General features: G+C 42.0%; 1 protein-coding gene across 1 annotated transcript; it reads right to left on the bottom strand.

Moving 5' to 3' along the window:
* Positions 1 to 428: 428 nt before the first annotated feature.
* Positions 429 to 19,977, bottom strand: ylpm1 (YLP motif containing 1). The gene is made up of 23 exons (XM_085771821.1): positions 19,433 to 19,977; positions 19,068 to 19,369; positions 18,110 to 18,316; positions 17,591 to 17,620; positions 17,001 to 17,189; positions 16,176 to 16,694; positions 13,120 to 15,770; positions 12,884 to 13,007; positions 12,480 to 12,627; positions 12,296 to 12,385; positions 12,019 to 12,193; positions 11,582 to 11,772; positions 11,079 to 11,233; positions 10,925 to 10,987; positions 10,630 to 10,749; positions 10,360 to 10,536; positions 10,183 to 10,266; positions 10,002 to 10,085; positions 9,831 to 9,905; positions 2,339 to 2,390; positions 1,723 to 1,850; positions 1,331 to 1,518; positions 429 to 764 (listed from the first exon to the last, which is right to left on the bottom strand). Exons 1-22 carry the CDS (start codon positions 19,695 to 19,697, stop codon positions 1,372 to 1,374), a joined length of 5,976 nt encoding a protein of 1,991 aa, XP_085627947.1. The 5' UTR covers positions 19,698 to 19,977; the 3' UTR covers positions 429 to 764; positions 1,331 to 1,371.
* Positions 19,978 to 20,288: the final 311 nt, after the last annotated feature.

Below are 20,288 nucleotides of genomic sequence, written 5' to 3'. Positions count from 1 at the left end.
TGCTACGTCACCACATTCACGCGCATCCCTTGGCTGCACACACAGCCCTTCATGCCGTTCTCTCCCCTCATTGGATAACACTTGTATCCCACAAGGAAAATTTTCTCCTCGGGTTACAGCAGAGCAGAGTGACGGAGAGACTCGTGTTTAGGCTGAAATACTTCATGTAAGTGATTGCTGACGGAAAATAGGACTATTTAGGACTTATATTAACAAAAACATTCCACTGATATCTGCTTTAACTGTGATAAACCTCATTACCTTTAACACAAGGGCAACACAAGTGAAGTCGGGCTCACTATTTCTCAGCCCATGTGATCTGCGCTGTCATTTCTAGCACATCCTGCCTTCATTGGTTTGTAAACACACACTTTTACGGCTTCTTGTTGACAAAGCACAGGTGACATCCTCCAGTAAGACTCCCAAAGTTGGTGACATTGTGAAACTTTATTGTCTTTTTCTTTTCAAGTATCCATGGACCAAAAAAATACAGTGCTACAGGAATACAGTACATAAAGCATGAGGAGTATAAAACAGCAAGAATCATGACTGAATATAGGATACATGACCAGAAGTAGCACAAAATTATAAACTACAAATTAATTGGTGAACAGCCAGAGTGGCCTTCAAAAATAACAGGGAAAATACTATACTGACTCCTTATCAATGTAGAAGTAAGAATTTGATATCTGTTGGTGATCATCACCTTGAAGAGTCTCATGTTTTATCACGAGTTGGCTTCAGATCTTTCACATTCTGGACACCTGCAGAAAGAAAAAAAATCAGTCTCAATTTGGCCAAAGACAAATTAGTGTGAGGTATCCATACAATTAAGTCAATCAGATTTATATAATAATCAAAGACATTGTCCCCTATAAATTAAAGTAAATGCAAACTGTTCCAGTTGTCCTTGCATTGTCAAAAAGTTACTCATTTTGTAATTGGTAAAATATTCTCCAATTAAAGAGCTACTTCAGAATCGTTCAGAGCGTTTTATTTACTTTTTACTGTGTTTAAGCTTTGAAGTGTAAGTCTCCTCAAGGAAATGACTGGCTGAACAATGGTGAGATAAGGGATTCAAAAATATTTTGTAAAATGATGTTTTGTCAAATGGAAATTTCCGTCACTTGTATTTAAGAAACTATATATTTTCAATAGAGGGCATGTAATAAGAAATAGTCTCAAACATGTCCTCATCAAAGGTCATTACAAGTGTATTATCATTTCAGATTGTACAATCGGGATATTCAGAAGCACCACATTGGTTTTCTAGACAAAAACACTCTTCTAACAGCCATTCAAACATTTTAAAGAAGAGTAACGAACCTACCTTTCAATGAAGGAAAAAAAGGGGGGGATACGATTCTCTTCTTAGAAATACTTAGTACGGTTTAGAGCTCTTTGTGCCAGCTGACCGCTCTCATCCGTTATTCTCTCCCAGTCCGTTTGACCCACCACAAAGCCGATAGCTCGCTTACGATCTGCTTCCTTCTGCTCTTCAAGATCAGCCCATCGAACCTTCAACAGGAGAATAAGCCATGTGTGGTGTTAAGGCAGGATCAGGACAAGCATGGATCACTGACATTAATATATAATAGTGTCATCTATAGTTCAAACAATCCTGTAGCACTTGAATTCTCACATAAAACATGACGTGTTGCCTTGCAAACAAATAAATACACTTTTAGACGACCCAAGCTATGTTCAGCATTGTCAAATTACCCGTTTCTTTCCTGGCTGTGACTTGCGTGTGGCATAATCGTCTGGCAGCTGAAGGTAGTCCTCCAGGCCTTCCGAGTCATCACCTTCTCGTTTCCGCTTCCCACTGCGGCCCACACCGTCTAACTTGTCTGTATAAACGGAAGATTACTGTTCAGCTCATTTTGGCCCTCCTATAAAAAGTCTTATTTCAACATTGAGAAATCTATAACCACTAAGCCAAATTCAGCCAATCGACAATGTCAGTTTTATTAGGCTCTCCATTGTAATGACATATGAAAACAACTGGCAATTGCCACATTAAGAGCACATCATCCTATAGAGGAGAACGTTTTTATTCGACTAGTACAATATTTGTGTTTATTTGGACAAAGGAGATGACCTTAAACGCAGAGCCAGAGTTTTTGATTTCCACAGTACAAATCAACCATAGGTTGTTCAAGTTAAAAATAAAAATCATATTATGGTGGCTCTGACTATTGTAAAATAATTCTGATATATAATTGGAGACATAGACAGTTAGGCTTTAAACAGTGTGTTATCGCTGCATTGCAGATAAAAGACTCAGTTTTCAGTCGTTAATTAGGGACTAGATAGAAAATAGAACAGAAATACCCACCAAGTTTGGCCTCAGACGTGTCCATCTCCCATTTGCTTTTTGGAATGTAGCCCTATATTATATAAAGAAACACTGCAATGGTTAAACATCTTGGAGAGACAGGGAGAAGGGAAGGAGAGAGACGGCAGGGGAAGGGGGTTGGCTGAAAAGAGAGGATACTGGTTTATCAGAGGTAGAAAAAAAGACAGACAACTGAAGGATGAGTCTGCATGAGAAACGGTCCAGTTAAGACACATAATGCAACACTGGCATAAAAACATTTTCATCTTACGTCAAGAGAAACTAATGTGTCTCTTTTGTAGGCCACATGCAAAAAGAAAGTAAGGATGGACAGCAGCTGTGCTCTGCCTTGGAGAACACACATCTCGTATGTCAGGCAAACTCTTCTCTGTTCTCACGTCAGGAGATTCAAAAGCAAAACTAGTAGTTCAGTCTCCAATCGTGTAGTTTATCTGTGCTAATGATCATGGGATCAGCACATTAACTCTGATTCACATTTCCCCCCAAAATGTCACAGAACAAATTCCTGTGAGTCTGTGTTTGCAGTTCTGCTGCTCACACGTTTGTTCAAATGAACAAGACAACGTTCATTGACATGGCATCTCTTTGTCGTAACCCTCACACAGCTGTCCAGGTGCACTGACTGGCTAGCTAACAGGAAATGGCTGACAGTCAACTGTCAGCACTCGTCACTTACAAAGTGAGGAACTTCATTATTATTTAAATATATTTAGTAATTTACTCTTAAAGACCTGCTTTTTAGGAACTTACGAGGATAGTTTGTTGTTCTTGGTGTTATCTCAGAGAGCGGCACGCTCAAATTGTGAGTGAAAAGCAACACAGGAGTCAAAGCTATGTTCAACAATCATGTTACACAGAGGACTTGTTTTTTAACCAGCTGGGCTGGAAACAGATAAACTCGTCCTTGACTTTTCTCTGAATAATAGTCAGAACATAAAATTACTAAATCTAATTAAAGTTGTATCTATAGCCCAACTCCATTGCATTATGATTTAACAAGTTCTTTATATTTACACATTTTAGTGAATTTTTCTTTGGGTTCACATTTTATTAACAGTTTAGGTCTCCATGTATATGATGAACACGGCTTCTGGCCGCTCTTAGAAAAAATTGGCACATAGGGTTCATTTCATAGATGAGCTGAAAATGACTGAGCATTAATTTTATCCTGCTTTGGAAAAAGAAAAATTAATAAATAATCCAGGTATAGACAAATACTCAACAAACAAATCAACAGGAACGTTTTAAGAGAAGGGGTCATACAGTTTGTTTATTTGTTTAAGTGCTGGCTAATGAGTTCAATGACAAATGAATGTCAGATTTAATTTAACTTAATTTATATATGAATATTAATGTAATTTTATTGTGTTATTTTTATGTATGGCTTTGTTGTTGAATAACTGGTGAATAATTGGGTTTGGTTCTCTTTAAAAACTTTAAAGAAATGATCCACACAGGTCAATTTTTTTTTTTTACCGTTTGAAATTTTGTGTAAAACTTAAGAGTCCTTTACACCCACACAAGTGTTTTCAATTACTGTTCCTCATTAGACTTGTGTCAAGGCTGATGATGGGCGGAGCTTTGCTGTCAGATCCGTTAAGTACAGTCTGTACACGCCCACTCAGTCCTGACAAACAGTCCAATCAGATGGAGTGAGTGAAAACACTAGTGTGAGTATCTGGTTGGTGCGTTTGAGCTATTTTTATTTGCTAAATATTAATTTTATTTTGACAATGTTACCCACAGAGTGGATGAAACTATGCTGGATATTATCAGTATTGCTCAGATTGTTGTTAACATGCACATTTGAAAAAATTATCAAAAACAAAAACATGAATGATAAAGACACACCACTGAAAATTCAACTGGGTGGGTTTGAGCCACGTCCAGGCGCTAAACACACAAAACAAAGCCTCATGCTTAAGGCTGACAAAGCAGTACTCAACTGCCACATAGGCCACCAGCCAAGATATGTTTTGATTATTCATAATAAAAAATACATATGAGACACACTTTCTCACTGCAGACTTTCACTGAAAAATACTTAAAACAACCTACAATAACTACATTCAGGTTGGTTTCCCTGCTTGTACTGCTGCTGCATGCCGTCCACACACTCTGCAGTAAAGCTCTTCACAACATGCTGCTGTGCAACACTACATCACCAGGGTGTGGTCATGAGTACGACAGATCTGACCACATCTGACGGTACTGTAGCATGTTGTTAACTGTACTTATGGCGCTTTTCCACTACACTTTCACGGCACGGCACAGTAAAGGTGCTTTTCCACTACAGCTGAGTTCTTCTAGTACCTCCTCAGCGGGGGCGAGGTCGGCACGGGGGTGATCGCGGGGCCGCATTGTCCGTCTCTCTTTTTTCGATCCTCTCATCAGCTCCAAACTCACTTGTCTGCACCTCAATTACGGACCACAGCATGGTTTTACACACAACATCATTTAACTCGAGTGAAGGAATAACAACAGTCTCGATTAGGGGTGCAACGGTACAGGTAGCCCACGGTACAATACGTACCTCGGTTTTTGGCCACGGTTTCGGTAGGCCTATGTGTTTTGTGCAGAGAACTTTTTTTTTCTCCCAAAATAATGTTTATAATTTATAATATAGCTCTCCTCTCTATCTCACACACACACACACACACACACACACACACACACACTATCACACACACACACACACACACACACACACACACACACACACACACACACACACACACACACACACACACACACCTGAACTGTCTGTGAACAGCCCCTAGCTCCTCCCTCTGCACACTCCTTTAGTCTTTCAGTAGCTATATGGTGCACACTCTGAAGCCACTTTCAAACAGAGATCGCGCTATATTGCCGTCATGGAAGACCGTCACTATGCTGGCAGCCACAGTCTCTCACTGGGAAAGAAGGAGTTAGTCTATTGTGTTTTTTTAAACAGCCTTTCACCACCTCTCATCCCTGTCAGTCAACTCCTGCTCGACCTCGGTCTCTCTATCGCGCTGAATCTGAAATACCGCGGTCCAAGATCGTATTGCACCGTGCAGGCCGTACCGAACGGTTCGGTATTTTACCGAGAACCGTTGCATCCCTAGTCTCGATACAGATCAGCGGCCGCTGTTGCCGCTCTGTTTTTGAAATTTCCGGGTTTGATTCTCATGTCGGACGTAGCGCTCACACTCTTCCAGTGACGACGCTCTGCCCAATCAGCGGAAGGCAGTCGGCTGACGTTACGTTTTAGTATCGCTTCGGCTTGCTTGGAGCGAGGGCCGAGGAGGTACTAAAAATAGTACCTGCCTGGTACCAGGTACTAGGGCTAGTGGAAAAGCAAAAAAAGCGGGCCGTGCCGTGCCGTACCGCGCTAGTGGAAAAGTGCCATTAGAGAGGGGTGATGGTGATAAAAATGGTGTAGCACTATTATTTCTATTATCTTTGTTTCAAGAAAACTAATTCTATAATCTCACCCAATTATACTGATCAACATATTTTAAAAAGTGTGACAGAATTTTTTGATTTAACTCAGTTTACCTATAGCCAGGATATAGCAACTTGAACAAAAAAGTCACCTTTCCAATTAGAAGAATTAATGGAGAAGCAACTTCATAGTGTTGTTTTGTTTTGTACATGTAGCATGTGGAAATGAATAAGGTCCAGTAATATATATATGTTGTTTATATTGTTTATGTATTGTTGTTTTGTCTTGTTTTGTCCTGTAGATCGTTGTGAGTTGGTGTGGTTATGGATGTTGTTATTGTGTTTATGGTGTGATGTGTTTTTGTATTTATCGACTGCAATGGACAGTTCATCTGTGAAGGTAGACTCCAGGAAGAATAGCGATGGCCTTTGCCAAAGCTAATGGAGATCTAAATAAATGAAATGTTAGCATGCTCTGCATCAACACCTGAGATAGCACTCACAATAGTCGGTCTGTTGCCCCTGGAGTTGGTGTGGTGATAAATATGAAGCATTATCGGTATGGTCTTCATGTGTCTACTTTCCTCAAGGATCGATATAAAGAACTATTTTGTACTTGTACTTTATACTAGGAAAAGTATCTGTTTTTTTTGCTGTATAGCCCTTAAAGGGGAACTATGCAAGTCGGTCGCTTTTTTCTCTATGGAGCTCCCCCAACAGTTTCAGAGTGCATATTTTATTTTTCACTGTTGCAAAAACTCAAATCTAACCCCCCCCCCCCCCGGCCATGTGCTTTTGTTTTCAACAAAGTGGGCGAGAAGGCAATCCATGGAGTGATGTCTACCAAGGTGGGTAACCTAAGGTGGGTAAGAGACTACAGATTACCGGTCGTGTTTGTTTTCGTAGCGTCGTAAAGCAGTCAATGTTTCTCGCAAGAAAAGAGCTGGGACACCGGGTCTGAGGCCGGATCATGCAAGGCTGGTTTCCGGCATGAGAGCCTCCATTCTGCCCGTAACAAGTCATTGAACCATCACAATTACTCTGAAGCTGTTTAATTAAGGTGCAAATCTTGCATAGTTCCTCTTTAAATCTCCCTAGAGGTCGACAGAGAGACAACAAAGCCTGCAGCACAAAAACCTTTTTCCGAGGTCATTATTTTTCTTTTAATGAGGCTGAAAACGTGCCCGTCCCCACTTTACCCATCATCAATGAGGTTGAGGCTGAGTTTACACCTTCCATTTTGATCTAAATTATGACTATGAGGAAAGATTTCCAAACAGAAGTCAAGCTCACCATACAATCTACAACAGTCCATTAACACGACATGATTACATTTCTTAAAATGTTAGTTTGTTTATAAACACAAATATGGATTAACAGTTTAGGAGTATTATCTTCTCAAGTGAAACAGTTTACATACATTTGACTCGGAGAAAAATGTTTTTCAAGTTTATAGACTATTGGTCGATTTTCTCTTAACAACAGACCATCAGACCTCCTCATGTTTCTCATTGGTGATAGGTGTGTTAGATGTGGTACTCAAACACTGGAGGTGCTTGAGATGTCCCATGTTTTTACAGGTGTTTTTGTATATATGTATAACTCTGAATATGAGAAACTGTAATGGTATTAGTAGTCAAATTTCAAAGTCATGTCCAGTGGGATTTATCTGTGGAGCTATGTTGTAGTTTTAGACCTGCAGTTCAAACAGTTAGAGTCTGGTTGAAGGTTGTGGTGGGAGTGACTTAAGATTTTGAACAATGTCAAAATCTAAATCAAAAGGCGTTACCTGTACACTGTGTCAAACGGCAGGTCTGAACTGGATTACTAAACAATGATCAGAGCAGCTTTACATTTTCATTCTTGAGCCCTAAGAGACTACCGATAATTCTCCTGGTAGTCTCAGGTCAACAGTTTTCAAAGTGTGAGATGTGCCTTCCCTGGTGGACAACAAAGAACCTCAGAGGAGACACAAGGTGAGAAAAATAATAAACCAGAGAGCAAAACCATAAACATCTGGTTTGATAAAAAAAAAGAAGAAAAAAAGATCTATTTTAATAGGTATATTGAAAGGAGGAAGTATGATCTACGTTTATTCAGCGCAAGTCAAAGACGCAGGTTTCTCTCTTACACTTTATGTAAAGTAGTGCAAAAGACAACACAAGTGTCTTCGCTAATTTCAGACCAACACAGTTGCTCTGTTCCCGTCCGACAACCTATGCTGTTTGTACAGAAGATACACCTGGGCTCAATGACTGTTGTCCTCTCTCAGGGTAGGCTCGCTTTCTCACACTTTGAAAACACACATCTCGCATCATAGTGAGAGTTTAATACACATAGGTTGAAACATTTGAGCGAATTTTAAATTCTGTGGGAGGTATATTTTCAGGCAATGACTTAGTGGTGGAGCTAATGCACCAAAAAACAATGAAGTGTCTACTTTTCAAGTCACATTCTCTACTTTAGATATCTCCCAAAAGAGTTAAGTATGTGTCACTGCATGAGTGCATTTAGCACAACCATATATTAAAGAAAGTTATAGATTTTGTTTACACACACATTTCAATCATGCCAAAGTGAACTCATGAAATGTGCTCATCACAAAAGCAAAAAAGAGGAGAATCAGGGCAGAGCTCAGGTATGTGATTCTGAAGTAATAATAATCTACAAAGAAACGTCTCATCACAACAGCATTTTCATTGATAATGCTAGCGCTGTACCAGATCAACCGATGTGCTGTGAGGTACTATTCCTCAACATGGATGTAAAGTATAAAGAGCTAAAGCATCTACACAACTAAAAAAAATCATTCTTAATGGTCATCTGGTCTGAGGAACAAATGGTGCAAAAACGTTTCTTACACTGGAAAAAAAAATTAAAAATGAAAATAATAATGTTTTAAATTAGAAACTGTTTCGCAGTTCAAGCTTTAGTGTTTGTAGATGAATTATTGTCAACTGTAACGGTGACATAGGTAGACGAGTAGTACTGCCGCATAAGGAATCCATTTTGACTAATGCATTGAATTTGCTCCTATATTTGAAGAGCATTGAACCAGAGCATCAACAGTCAATTTTACCAGGTTGGTCTGTTTATCACATTTGGGGACAATCCCATTGAGGTAGCACTCTAGGACAGATTTATCTTTTGAAACTTACAAAATCTGTAACAGGTGCTACAGTTTTTAAGTTTTCATCCAACTGTAAACAAGTGTGGAGAGTCAGCTTAAAATTTTGAATAATGATAATAGTAAGAAGAAGAAGCTAAATTAGTCATGTAACACTGCCGATGAATACTACTGTAACCATCTTCATATTAAAAGGCATTATTATCCTCATGTTTGTGAAATACATTTGCCGGATGATTAAAAGTCCTTGTATCATTGACTTGGAGTGTAACTTTTTTGGGGGGCATTTTATAATTAATGAATGTGCAATTTATTATGGACAAAAAAACTTTAAAACAAAGAAAGACATGTTTTCATTTGTTCTTGTTTTTTTCAATTCTGACATTGTGTGTTTTTTTTTTCTTTCTTTAGATAATGCATGCATTTTTAATAATATAAAATGTAAACTGAGTTAAATGGATAAGCATCACCCAAAATGGTGCAGACTGAAGTTTAGGAACACTTTTCCTGATGGTGGCTCCACAGCAACTATGTGAGTTTTTTCTTAGCTTGATTTTTTTAGGGGGGCTGATTCATTGTAAAATAATATTTTGACTTTCTCCATCTTGCTCCCTTCTATTCTTCCCTCTTACTTCTACTCTTCTTTGTAAACCTTACAATTTCCTTCTTAACACACAACTACATAAACAAATAAACTATGACAAATCTCTCTGACTAATGTAAAACATATGAACCTATGACTTTTCATGAATTTCATCTATATGTCTCTTTCACTGATGTAAAAAAAGAAAAGAAAAAAGAAAGATGGTATTTGAATACTAAAGGTTAATACTAACAGTGTGACAGATGGGAATACAAATAAGTGGAAATGATTCTGACATCTACGTGGCTATAGATATAAGGTTTTTCATGTCCTACCAGATCACTCTCTTCTTCCTCCTCTCTCTTGGGTTCCTTGGGCTCGTCATCAGGATTGAAGTCTTCCATTTCAACCTAGTAACACAAGCACATTAGTTGACATTAATTTTAGTTCATAAATGAGAGACAAAAGTAATATTTTTGAAAACTGTTGAGTCTTGAAGACTTCACCTCCTCTATAGCAGCATCCTGAAGCAGGGACCGAACATCTAAGCGCACCATATGACGTGGTGAGGACTCCCAGTTGTTGGACATCTGAGTACAAGATGCTTTGTTATACAGTGTTTGTTTTATGTTTACGAGACAGAGGACATTCATTATTGTAATTATGCCAGGCAACCAATCTACAAACCTTCGTTATGTCTTTCAGTGTACGCCCATGGACATTTCTCTTTGCACAGGTCTGAGTGTCAGTAGTGATTTCAGCCAGATACACCTTGAAATTTAAAAAAAAACAAAAAACACACCTCTTTTAGCACAGGAAAAATAGGAAACAACATTTGTTCTGACTTATTCGCTAACAACTCACCTCAAAGCCTTTTGTTTTGGCAGCGCTCCAGAACTGATCAAAATGTTTGACCCTGTCATTAATAGTGTCTAAAATGATGAAGGGGAAAAAGCCGTCATCAAGAGTTTTCTTGAACGTTTTGAGCATGCTGCTTCGGTAGGTGTCCTCCATCTCTGGCTCATATTCATATTCAAGAACCTGTAAAACAGATTTTAGTGTTACTTTGGTTCTAATATTTTCGATAGTAACTGTAAACTGTGTCCTTTAGTAACACTTCTGTGACAGACTCACCTTGTTTTTGACCCTCCTGCCTGTGTCTGGGTCTTTCTCAACTTTCTCAACCTCCGTCATGAAATAGTCATCCAAAACAAGGACTCTCGGTGGGGCACCGCCACAATCCACTTCTTTGTCCTTGATATTATTAATGAGATGCAAAAGACATGTTTCATATTTCTATGATGACAACTGATATTAAGAAACAGTTTTAAGGACACATTAACAGGCTCTATGAATGTTGTTCTCATTGTTGTGGCATCCTGTAAAGTTTGAGTTATAAAGAAGTACATTGAAGAAGACCTTCACTCACCCGTATGAGCTTTGCAACATGACTTTTTCCACTTCCAGGAAGTCCTCTCATGATGATGACAATCTGTTAAAATAAACATTTTAAATGAGAACTACTAAACATTATGTAAATTAGATGTTGATACATTAAGAAACACCAAACCAGTAATGCGTACCCTTTCAGGCCGAGACGATCTGCCAGGTGGTTTGAGGATATCATCAATATTCTTGATTTCTGGCTTCTTCTCGACTCGTGGAGGTGGCTGAGGTGGAGGTGGTAGAGGTGGTGCAGTGGGAGGCCCTCTTTCCTCCGGATAACTTCTTCTGTCCGCTGTATGATATTATTTGTAGTTCAAGTTTTTCTCTAAATCACACTATTTTTCAATTTTAAATGCACTTTACTGGTTAAAAAACGTTTCTACATGTTTTCTCTAAACACTTGTGATCTGAAATCTGAAATTTTCTTTTAAAGTTTCTACTTTCTTTAAAATCAATTTTTTTTTTTTTAAAGAAGTCCACCATCAACTTGAGCACTTAATGACTACAATGACCTGGATGACTGAGAACCTTCACGGACAAAACACTTGTGACTTAAGTGTAAGAAGTTTCAGTGAAATTCTACCAAACGCAGTTGTGTATGTGAAGACACACCAGGTAAAACATCTAGTACTGAACATACCATAAGGTGAGGAGCTATGGCCGTAACGTTCAGGCCCACTTCGGTCAAGTCCAGAGCGCTCGTACGGAGGTCTATCATAGCTAGGCCTTCCATAATGTTCATCTCGATCGCGACTGCCACTTCGGTCCCTCTCTCGGGGATCCCAGTCTCTCTCCCTGAATGCCGAGCGTAGGTGTGGGGCCAGTGAAGATCTACACAGAGGAGCAGTGGTATTGAGTTTCATTTTCCTCACCAAAATTTCTTGTTTCAAACTGGCACACACAGATGACTAATCACAGTGTACGACACAATGTGATATAGTACCTTTCTTCAACCAAGGACTGTGTGCTTGAATCAGAACAGACAAATAGAAAAGAATATTACAAATGTACGGAAGCAGCACACTTCCCCATAGTTTGGAAAAAAAAGGTTTCAGAGCCACAGAGGAAACATGTTACCTGTCATCTCGTTCTCTTGGGGGAAAGCGCTCCCTCTCAAATCTTTCTCTTTCGTATTCGAGTGGCGGCTTTTCCCTGAACACCTCCCTGTCTCCCCTGTAGTCCCGACGGTCCATGTAAGGGTCTGATCGTCGCTCATAATATGGATCTCTGCTATAGGGATCTCTGAGAGGTTCTAAGAGGAGGATTAAATAATGAACAATGGTTAGAGAGATGCTTAAGCTTGCCCCACCTGAGTAGAAAAACATAAGCTTTACAGTATCTACTGAACTCTCACCTTTTTCATAACCTCTGTCTGATGGCACCGGGTCAGGCCTCAGCACAATTCTCTCACCATAAGAGATCCGCTCAACAGTGGCACCAGGCTCTGAAATTAGTGTCAATATCAGCAACAATGTCTAGAAAGGTAAACAGTTTCATCTCTTAAACTGAAGAAATATGTTCTTCTTTGCAGCTCATACCATGTCCATGCCCATAATCCACAGTCTTTGGAATCACTGCTGGAGCTCTGGGTAGAGCAGACGGGGCTGGATGACCTGCTGTGCCAACAAGCTTTGAATCCCAAGACACAGCCTCAGTTGTGGACGTCTGTGCTGCTGCAGTCATGCCCTGAGGATGACCATTACATGATATCATATAGATCTTACTGTTACGTATGAAATGGCAAAGTAGAAATACAACCAAGATAGAATTTGTGAAAGCTGACTTGTGCCCTTTAGTTTTTATGCTGCTCATTACATGTCACATTGCGATTTGGAAGCAGCTTGCACAAAAACAATAGTCTTGTGAATCTGACATCAATGTTCCTTTGGAGTGAGGCTGTTAAGATAGCAAGATAGTTAAGTGTTGATATTTTGGCATTTACCTTCAGAACATTCCTGACCTCCGCTGGGATCTCCAAACCGAGAAGACCAGCAGGTAGTTCAGGCATGACATCAGCTGGTGCAGGCTGAGGTTCAGTGCCAGTGGTCTTCCCTTCCTGCAGCTCCCTGTAAGCCCAAAATAATGTTATATTGTAGATAAGTTCTCCTTGAAGTTGCACAAGATCTGTTAGAGCATTATGTAAAGTAGGCTTACAGTTAAACTTGAAGTTGAAATTACCGTATAAGTTTAAGTTCTTGAGCAGCTTTCAAGATGATCTCGTGCTGACGTTGAGAGAGAGCCAGTACATTTGCTGCACTTTCTGCTGCAGGTTCAACTGAGCTCTCTGGTAAGTTTGTCACAGGAACAGCAGGAAGTGGAGCTTTATCCAAAGGAAGTTCTTCCCTGTGGTCATCATAACGAGGTCTACGATCTTCATAGTCAGGAGGATATCCTCTTTCAGGTGGTGGAGGGAGTCTTGAAGACCTATCCCATTCTGAAGAAGGGGGTGGTGGGTAAGGTGGCTCTTCTTGTCGGTATGGTGGCTCATCCCTGTATTCACGGATTCTGAGTTCTCCTCTACCCCTATCCAGCTCCTCATATGGATATGGGCGACCCCTTTCTCTTTCTCTTTCTCGTTCTCGTTCTCTTTCCTCTACCCAGTGACTATCCCTGTAGGGCTCCAATGGAGGCATGCGGGGGGGATAATCCCTCTCAGGAGGCGGACGCTCTCTGTCCCATTCAGACTCATAGTACTTGGCCTCTTTCTGAAAGTCATCTGGAGGATATTCCTGTGGTGGCCGCCAGCGATACCCATCTTCTCCATGACCATAATCCTCAACCAAAACCTCATTATACCCCTCCTCATATTCCTCATGTGTTGGTCCTGGTCCTGGTCGCCACATACCTCTTGCCATTCCTCTACCCATAGGTCTTCTCCTTATTCCCCCCCTGTCCAATATCTCATGTGGGGGCATAGGAGGACCTCTACCATGTGGTGGTCGCCATCCCAAGTCTCTCTCCATTCCTTCATTGTACGCGGACTCCTCCATAGGATCCATCATTTCGTGGGGCGGTGGTGGCACGCGACGCCTGCCTCTCCCTGCATCAGGATGCATCAGGTGGCCGTGAGGGTCATGTCCATGGTAAATGGGGTGTCCTGCTGGATCAACTTCAGCGTCATCATTGTCCATTTCATGGCCTAATGGCCCATGATCCATTGGCCCATGCATTGGATGAGGGGGACGTCCTCGTCCTGGGTGCATGAAACCAGGATGACCACGTGGAGGACGACCTCGGCCAGGTGGAAATGGGGGTCTCATTCCTCTCATTGGAGGGGGTCTTCTCTCTCCCCAGTAAGGGTCTTCTTCCTCTAAGTACTCCACTGATTCAGGCTGTTCCCAGTGTCTGTCCGCTGGATCTACTCTTCCCATTGGCGGTCCTCCTCTTCCCATGGGTGGTCCTCCTCTTCCCATTGGGGGACCACCTCTCATCATAGGGGGACCACCTCTCATCATAGGGGGACCTCCTCTGACCATAGGTGGACCCCCTCTACCCATAGGTATACCTCCTCTTCCCATTGGTGGTCTACCTCTTCCCATGGGCGGACCGCCTCTACCCATAGGTGGGCCTCCTCTTCCCATAGGGGGCCCTCCTCTCATCATTGGGTGCCCACCTCTCCCCATAGGGGGTCCTCCCATTGGCTCTTCATAATACTCTTCCTCTGTTGTAAAGTGATGTTCCTCTGGCAGCCACATTTCTTCAGGGGGCACCTCAGTCTCCTCTCCTCCGAACTCCTCATAAGACGGATCTTGCCAGTGATATTCTTGCTGCTCCTCTTGCATGCCCATCTCCTCTTCAGGTGGCATGTAATCGTAAGACATTTCGCCCATCCCCTCCTCGAGCGGGACAGTGTTTGATCCTCTGAAGTCTCCACGACCCCTCTGCCCACGACCTCGTCCTTGTACCTGAACAGGCACTGGGGGCTGGCCTCGTCCCCTTCCAGGGGGAGGCCTTGGAGGCTCTGGTCTTGATTGCATTTGGCCAGAAGCTTGTGGCTCTGGTGGGATTCCTGGAGGCTTGGAAACCACTGTGGGTTTGTTGTTTGTCAATGGTCCATCTGCTTTGACAGGATTTTGAGGAGTAGTATTTTTTGTTGATGAAGAAGCAGGTACTGAAGGCTTACTATTCACAGATTTGGGATCCTTAACCTTTTCAGAAGCATCAGTGTCATCTACCACTGGGTTTGTCTTTACTGTCTGAGGAATGGGGTCACTTTGGACAAAAAACCCACCATTTCCAAGTAAGTTGTCATCTGTCATGTCTTCGGCATTGATCTTCTCATCTTTTTCTGATTCACCTGTTTCTTTTTCAGGCAGTGGTGGCACATCTGGTTTTCCATCCGTCTTGGATTCAGTACTGACTGTGTCCTCTTTAGGTTGGGGTCCTTGCTGTTGTTTTTGCTGAGGCACAGGTGGGCGTTCAAAACGAGGTGGGGGGCCAGGTGGCGGGCCAGGTGGCCTTGGGGGTTGTTCAAACCTAGGGTGCTGACCAAATCGTGGTTGGTCAAATCTAGGGGGACCATCAAAGCGTGGGCGTGCTTGGTCAAATCTGGCAGGACCGTCAAAGCGCTGACGTGGTTGGCCAAATCTAGGGGGTCCATCAAAGCCCTGTTGTGGCTGGTCAAACCGTGGGGGAACATCAAAGCGCTGCTGGGGCTGGTCAAACCTTGGGGGCCCATCGAAACGCTGCTGGGGCTGGTCAAACCTTGGGGGGCCGTCAAAACGCTGCTGTGGCTGATCAAATCTCGGGGGACCTTCGAAGCGTGGCTGGTCAAATCTAGGGCTGTGAAACAAATAAGACAGAAACTGTGAGAAAATGTTGCTAGTGTCCTATTAGTGATAGCATATCAATATAAAACATACACAATATACATTTTAGTCTACTGCATTAACTTAAGTCAACTGCCAGTAACCCTAGTGAGGCAACCAGGGTACCGGGAAAAAAGTGACACAGCAGCATCTGCTCAAAATAAGTCACCGCCAGTGAGATAGCAAGCACCAACAAAACAGCAAGATTTATGGGGTCATGAGTTTAGGAGAAAATGACTTTAAACTATTTTGGCATAAGGATAAAACATAACAAAACACAAATATAGTGAAGAGGTCTGGACATATTCTGAACGCATCAGGTGTGCCAGTTTAATTTTGACAGAACTCAAACTTTTGAAAAAGTGATCTGAAATGTAATTTTTTAAATTAAAAAAGGCAATCACAGTGGTACAAAACAATCCATACTGACCGAGGACCTCTAATACTGTTGAAGTTTGGTGGCTGATGAGTGGGAGGACCTGGGGGTCTGACTCCTGTGCCAGCAAGGCCTCCTCCTCTTACAGGGGGTCCAGCAAGTGATTCCATTGGTGCCCCAAACCCAGTGGGACGTGGACCCTGTGCTCTGGGACCAACAGCAACTGGAGAATGCTGCATACTCTGATTTAGTGACTGCTGCTGCATTTGCATATCTTGTCCAGAGTACTGGCCATATTGACCCATCATCCCACTATTATACTGGCCTGTGGGGAATGGCACCATGGCAGTCAGAGAGGCTACCCTTTCTTGAAGGTGGGCATTGGTGGCATTCATCTGTTCCTGCCACTGCTTCCATTGGTGCTCGTAGTCCTGTAGCTGGTCTTTGTGAGGATAGGTCTGGAACTGCTCATACCACAGGGCAAATGAGCGATCCCAGTCTTGGAATAAAGGGATGAACTGCTGCTGTTGTGCTTCATAGTGCCTTAGTTGCATTTCAGCAGACATTGACTGCAACAAAGGACATTAAGGAAAGGATGTTATACATTTTTTGTTTCAGTGTTATCATAAAAAGGTACCGTACATGTAGAATGAAGAAAAAATTACAGTTAAAAATGAAAACATATACGCCTCTGAAATGCTGCAGCAGGGGGTCGTAGATCCTGTAGTTATTCTCTTATACCAGCTTTGGTTCAACTAACATTCTATGCTTTATTTTCACCTTTCATTTTCTGGACAGGTCATCTTCAAACCAGTGAAAACAGCCAAAGAGTTAAGTCAGAGAGTTAAGTGTTACAGAAACTTCAATTTACTTACCTGAAGGTCTGCAGGTTGCTGAATCAGCTGTTGGTATTTTTCCAGGATCTGCTGAAGCTTTTCATGCTGTTGCATTAGAGCCTGATACTGTACGCTTGCCCTCTGCTGTTGCACCTGCTGCCACTGTGCTGCTGCAGCTTGTAACTGCTGAAGGCGGGCAGCCTCCGCAGGGTCTTGTGGGACTTCAGGCTTAAAAAAGAAACAAGACAAGAATTAAGCAAAGTGTGGCTCTGTAACTTGCAAATAATATTTATGATAAAGGGAAGTTTGTGATGGAGGGTGACACATTTTTGAGATGGAGGCAAGCATTACTAAGAATGTATTACACAATCACACAAACAACATTATTCTTGATGAATGTATTTACAGGACTCATCTAAACCATTTGGTATAGATGCCCTCAAAGGTATACCAGTGCACTTTTTTGGTAACTTACACTCAGTTAGTCTAAAATTACTTTAGTCTTTAAAAAAAAGGGTGGAGAAGGGGGGTGGAAGAAATAAATGAATGTACTTGACATGGAAATTATCACAAGAATTGGAGCCATCTATGAATGTGATGGTAATGATATAGTGGGGGGTGAGACTTACTGTATCTGTAAATATAGGTGTTTTTTCACTCTGAAAATTCATGCAAAAATATAAACCAAGTTTAGATCTAGTAATATTCCAACCTGTCAGGTACTCCATTTGAAACTGGATTTTGTTTTGTTTTTAAACTTTGTGGAGTATTCCATACAATGAGTGTGAAATAAATAATTGACAGTAGCAAAATTTGCAACCCAGTCATTAGTTTCATTGCACAACTATGAGAAGGGAACACAGTGACCATAGACATCTGCACATGTCAAAATCGTGACATACTGTTGCTGGGCAGTTGAGAGTTTTACATTCTTGTACAAAACATTTCAAATTCATTTTATTTCCTTTCATGACAAATGAAATACTCCAACGATTTTGCACTAAAATTCTACAACAATATCGGTTTGATCAAATTTGATGCAGCAGGACCACAGGTTAGATCTTTTTTCTTCCTTCTTCCGTCTACATTACCAACAACAAAACTCAAGTCGAGATGAGGAGCAGAAATTAGATATTAGGAATGCTTACCCTCAACTCGTCGGGTGGTGGAGGTGGGACAGGGGGCTCATCTTTTGGAGGAGGAGGAGGAGGTGTGTTTTTTGGAGGATCCGATGGAGGAGGAGGAGGAACTGACGGCCCATGAATGTCACCCTCTTTCTGATTCTGTTTGGCTTTTTCTTGCTTCAGCTTCTGTAGATTCTGAAGATGCTGTTTGTACCAAAGTTGCTGCTGTTCCTGGATAAATAAAAAATCACATGGACTTGTCAAACAAAGCACATGAAGTACCTCTGACTTTTTATTTCTCTATTTGTTTATACCTACCCAGTTCAGTAACTTTCTGAGGCTCATTTAGTAATCAAATACCAACATTTGACAATTGCTTTACAACCCCTGTTACAGATCTGTTCTTATGAGGTATTAATTACAAACCAAACTGTAAGAATGTGTTAACAAGCTAAAATATATTAGGCACTACGCAGGTTTGTCAGAAACACAACTTTAGGCTGTACAGGTGTGTGACATCGCAGTGTGTATTGGGACAAGAACAGTCACCTTTTTCATCCAAACAAAGACCATTTTTTATTTTTCATTGCCTATTGTCTGCTCTTTGATCCTGGTATTATCTGCTAGTGTTGTTTGATCGAAAGGAACAACATTGTTCCTGCTTTTTAAACCTGATCCTGATCAAAAGTCAACTCAAAAAGTCAATTTGGTAGTTTTTTAGAAGTGAACATATTCACGGTACAAACTGAGTTCCTGTTCCTGTGGTTAAGTGTCACTTCTCTAGTTCCCACTAGCAGTGATGAAGAATTACAGTTGTCTACACAGGATGTCATCACTTAAGACTGCACAGAAAATTACTAACAACACTAATTTAAAAAAAAAAAAAAAAGTTTGTTGAGGTGATATGAGGGAGTAAGTTCTGGCTGCAGGTGATCACCCAGTGATGTGATTTAGCATCAGACATATCAAAACAAAGCTGTACCTGCAAAGGTAAGGCTTTGTCCTCTTCTGCCGTGGAGGAATCCTTCTTACTGACCTCGGAGGCTTTGGGAGCACTGTTGATCTCCTGCGGCTTTGATGGCAGAGGCTCTGGAGGAGGAGGACACGGCTGGGGCTCTGTGGGGTGAGGTTGTGGTGGAGGCGGAGGAGGCTGCTGCTGCTGGTGACCCTGCTTGGGAACAGGAGGGCCTCTCGCCAGAGTCTCGTCTTGTTGATTATAGTAGGACTGAGCCCCAGCACTACTGTCTATTTGTCCTGAGGGGTCTGAATGCCACGATGACGGCCCTGAGTACCCACCACCACCGCCAGCGCCAGGGCCAGCGCCAGGGCCAGGGCCAGGGCCAGCACCAGCCCCACCACCACCGTACGCGCCGCCGCTGTTTCCGTGGTGTAACACGGTCTGGAGCTGCTTCTGGTGCAACATCTGCAGCTGCTGCATCTGCTGCAGGTGCTGCTCCTGCAGGCTGGAGAACATGGTGCCGCCGGACGGGGCCTCGAAGCCGCCGAACCCCGGGGCCGGGCCGGGGTGGGCCGGGCCCGGTTGTTTACGAGGCCCAGGTGCTCCGTAGTTTTGTGACTGAGGTCCACCATAATTCCCCCAGGAGGGATACATTGTTTTTAAAAAAGAGAGAGAGGTGGGTGGTGCACGGCCTTTGTGCTCACCCACAGCCGGGTCCCGGTGGTTGCTAACAACGGCTAACAGCTAACGTTGACTTACCTGTTGTAAAAATCAATAGCTACATTTTCATTTCCCGGCCGTGGCTGCCCTCATTAGGTAAAGCTTTTGATTACCACTTAAACGGTTAGAGCACGTTATCCGTTAAAGACCGAGATTTGCGCCCGTGGCCTTGCTAAAGTTACGTTAGGGAAACCATTCAGACACACAGGCCGTGTCGGCGAGCGTCTGATGACGGAAACACGTCACCAGTCGTTAGGTGACCACTTCCGTTTCGCTCCTTTTTTCTTTCTTTCTTTTTTACATTTAATTTAATTTAATTTAATTTAATTTAATTTAATTTAATTTAATGATCTGTATAATAAAAATATACATCCTGTATAATAAAAAATATACATCCTGATTCTCTTGTGATTACATGGAAGTGTAAATTATTTTTGCTGAAACTGTTTTTTGTTTGTTTTGTTTTTTTGGAGGGGGGGGGGTTAAGACATTTTAGTGGTCCACTGGTTACTGACTATTATGAGT

The sequence above is a fragment of the Trachurus japonicus genome, chromosome 24 (assembly GCF_045865225.1).
Source record: "Trachurus japonicus isolate A0001 chromosome 24, Traja_1.0".
NCBI classification, from domain to species: Eukaryota; Metazoa; Chordata; class Actinopteri; order Carangiformes; family Carangidae; genus Trachurus; species Trachurus japonicus.
The sequence above is the reverse complement of the archived record's forward strand: the minus strand, read 5'-3'. Positions and strand labels throughout refer to the sequence as shown.

Bases quoted from the DNA above. Each gene is read 5' to 3' on its own strand.
- ylpm1 (XM_085771821.1), bottom strand. From the start codon at position 19,697: ATGTATCCCTCCTGGGGGAATTATGGTGGACCTCAGTCACAAAACTAC. The intron at 18,317-19,067 runs GTACAGCTTTGT...TTATTTATCCAG, and splicing joins ACAAAGCCTTACCTTTGCAG to GAACAGCAGCAACTTTGGTA. The intron at 12,194-12,295 runs GTGAGAGTTCAG...TCCTCCTCTTAG, and splicing joins AGACAGAGGTTATGAAAAAG to AACCTCTCAGAGATCCCTAT.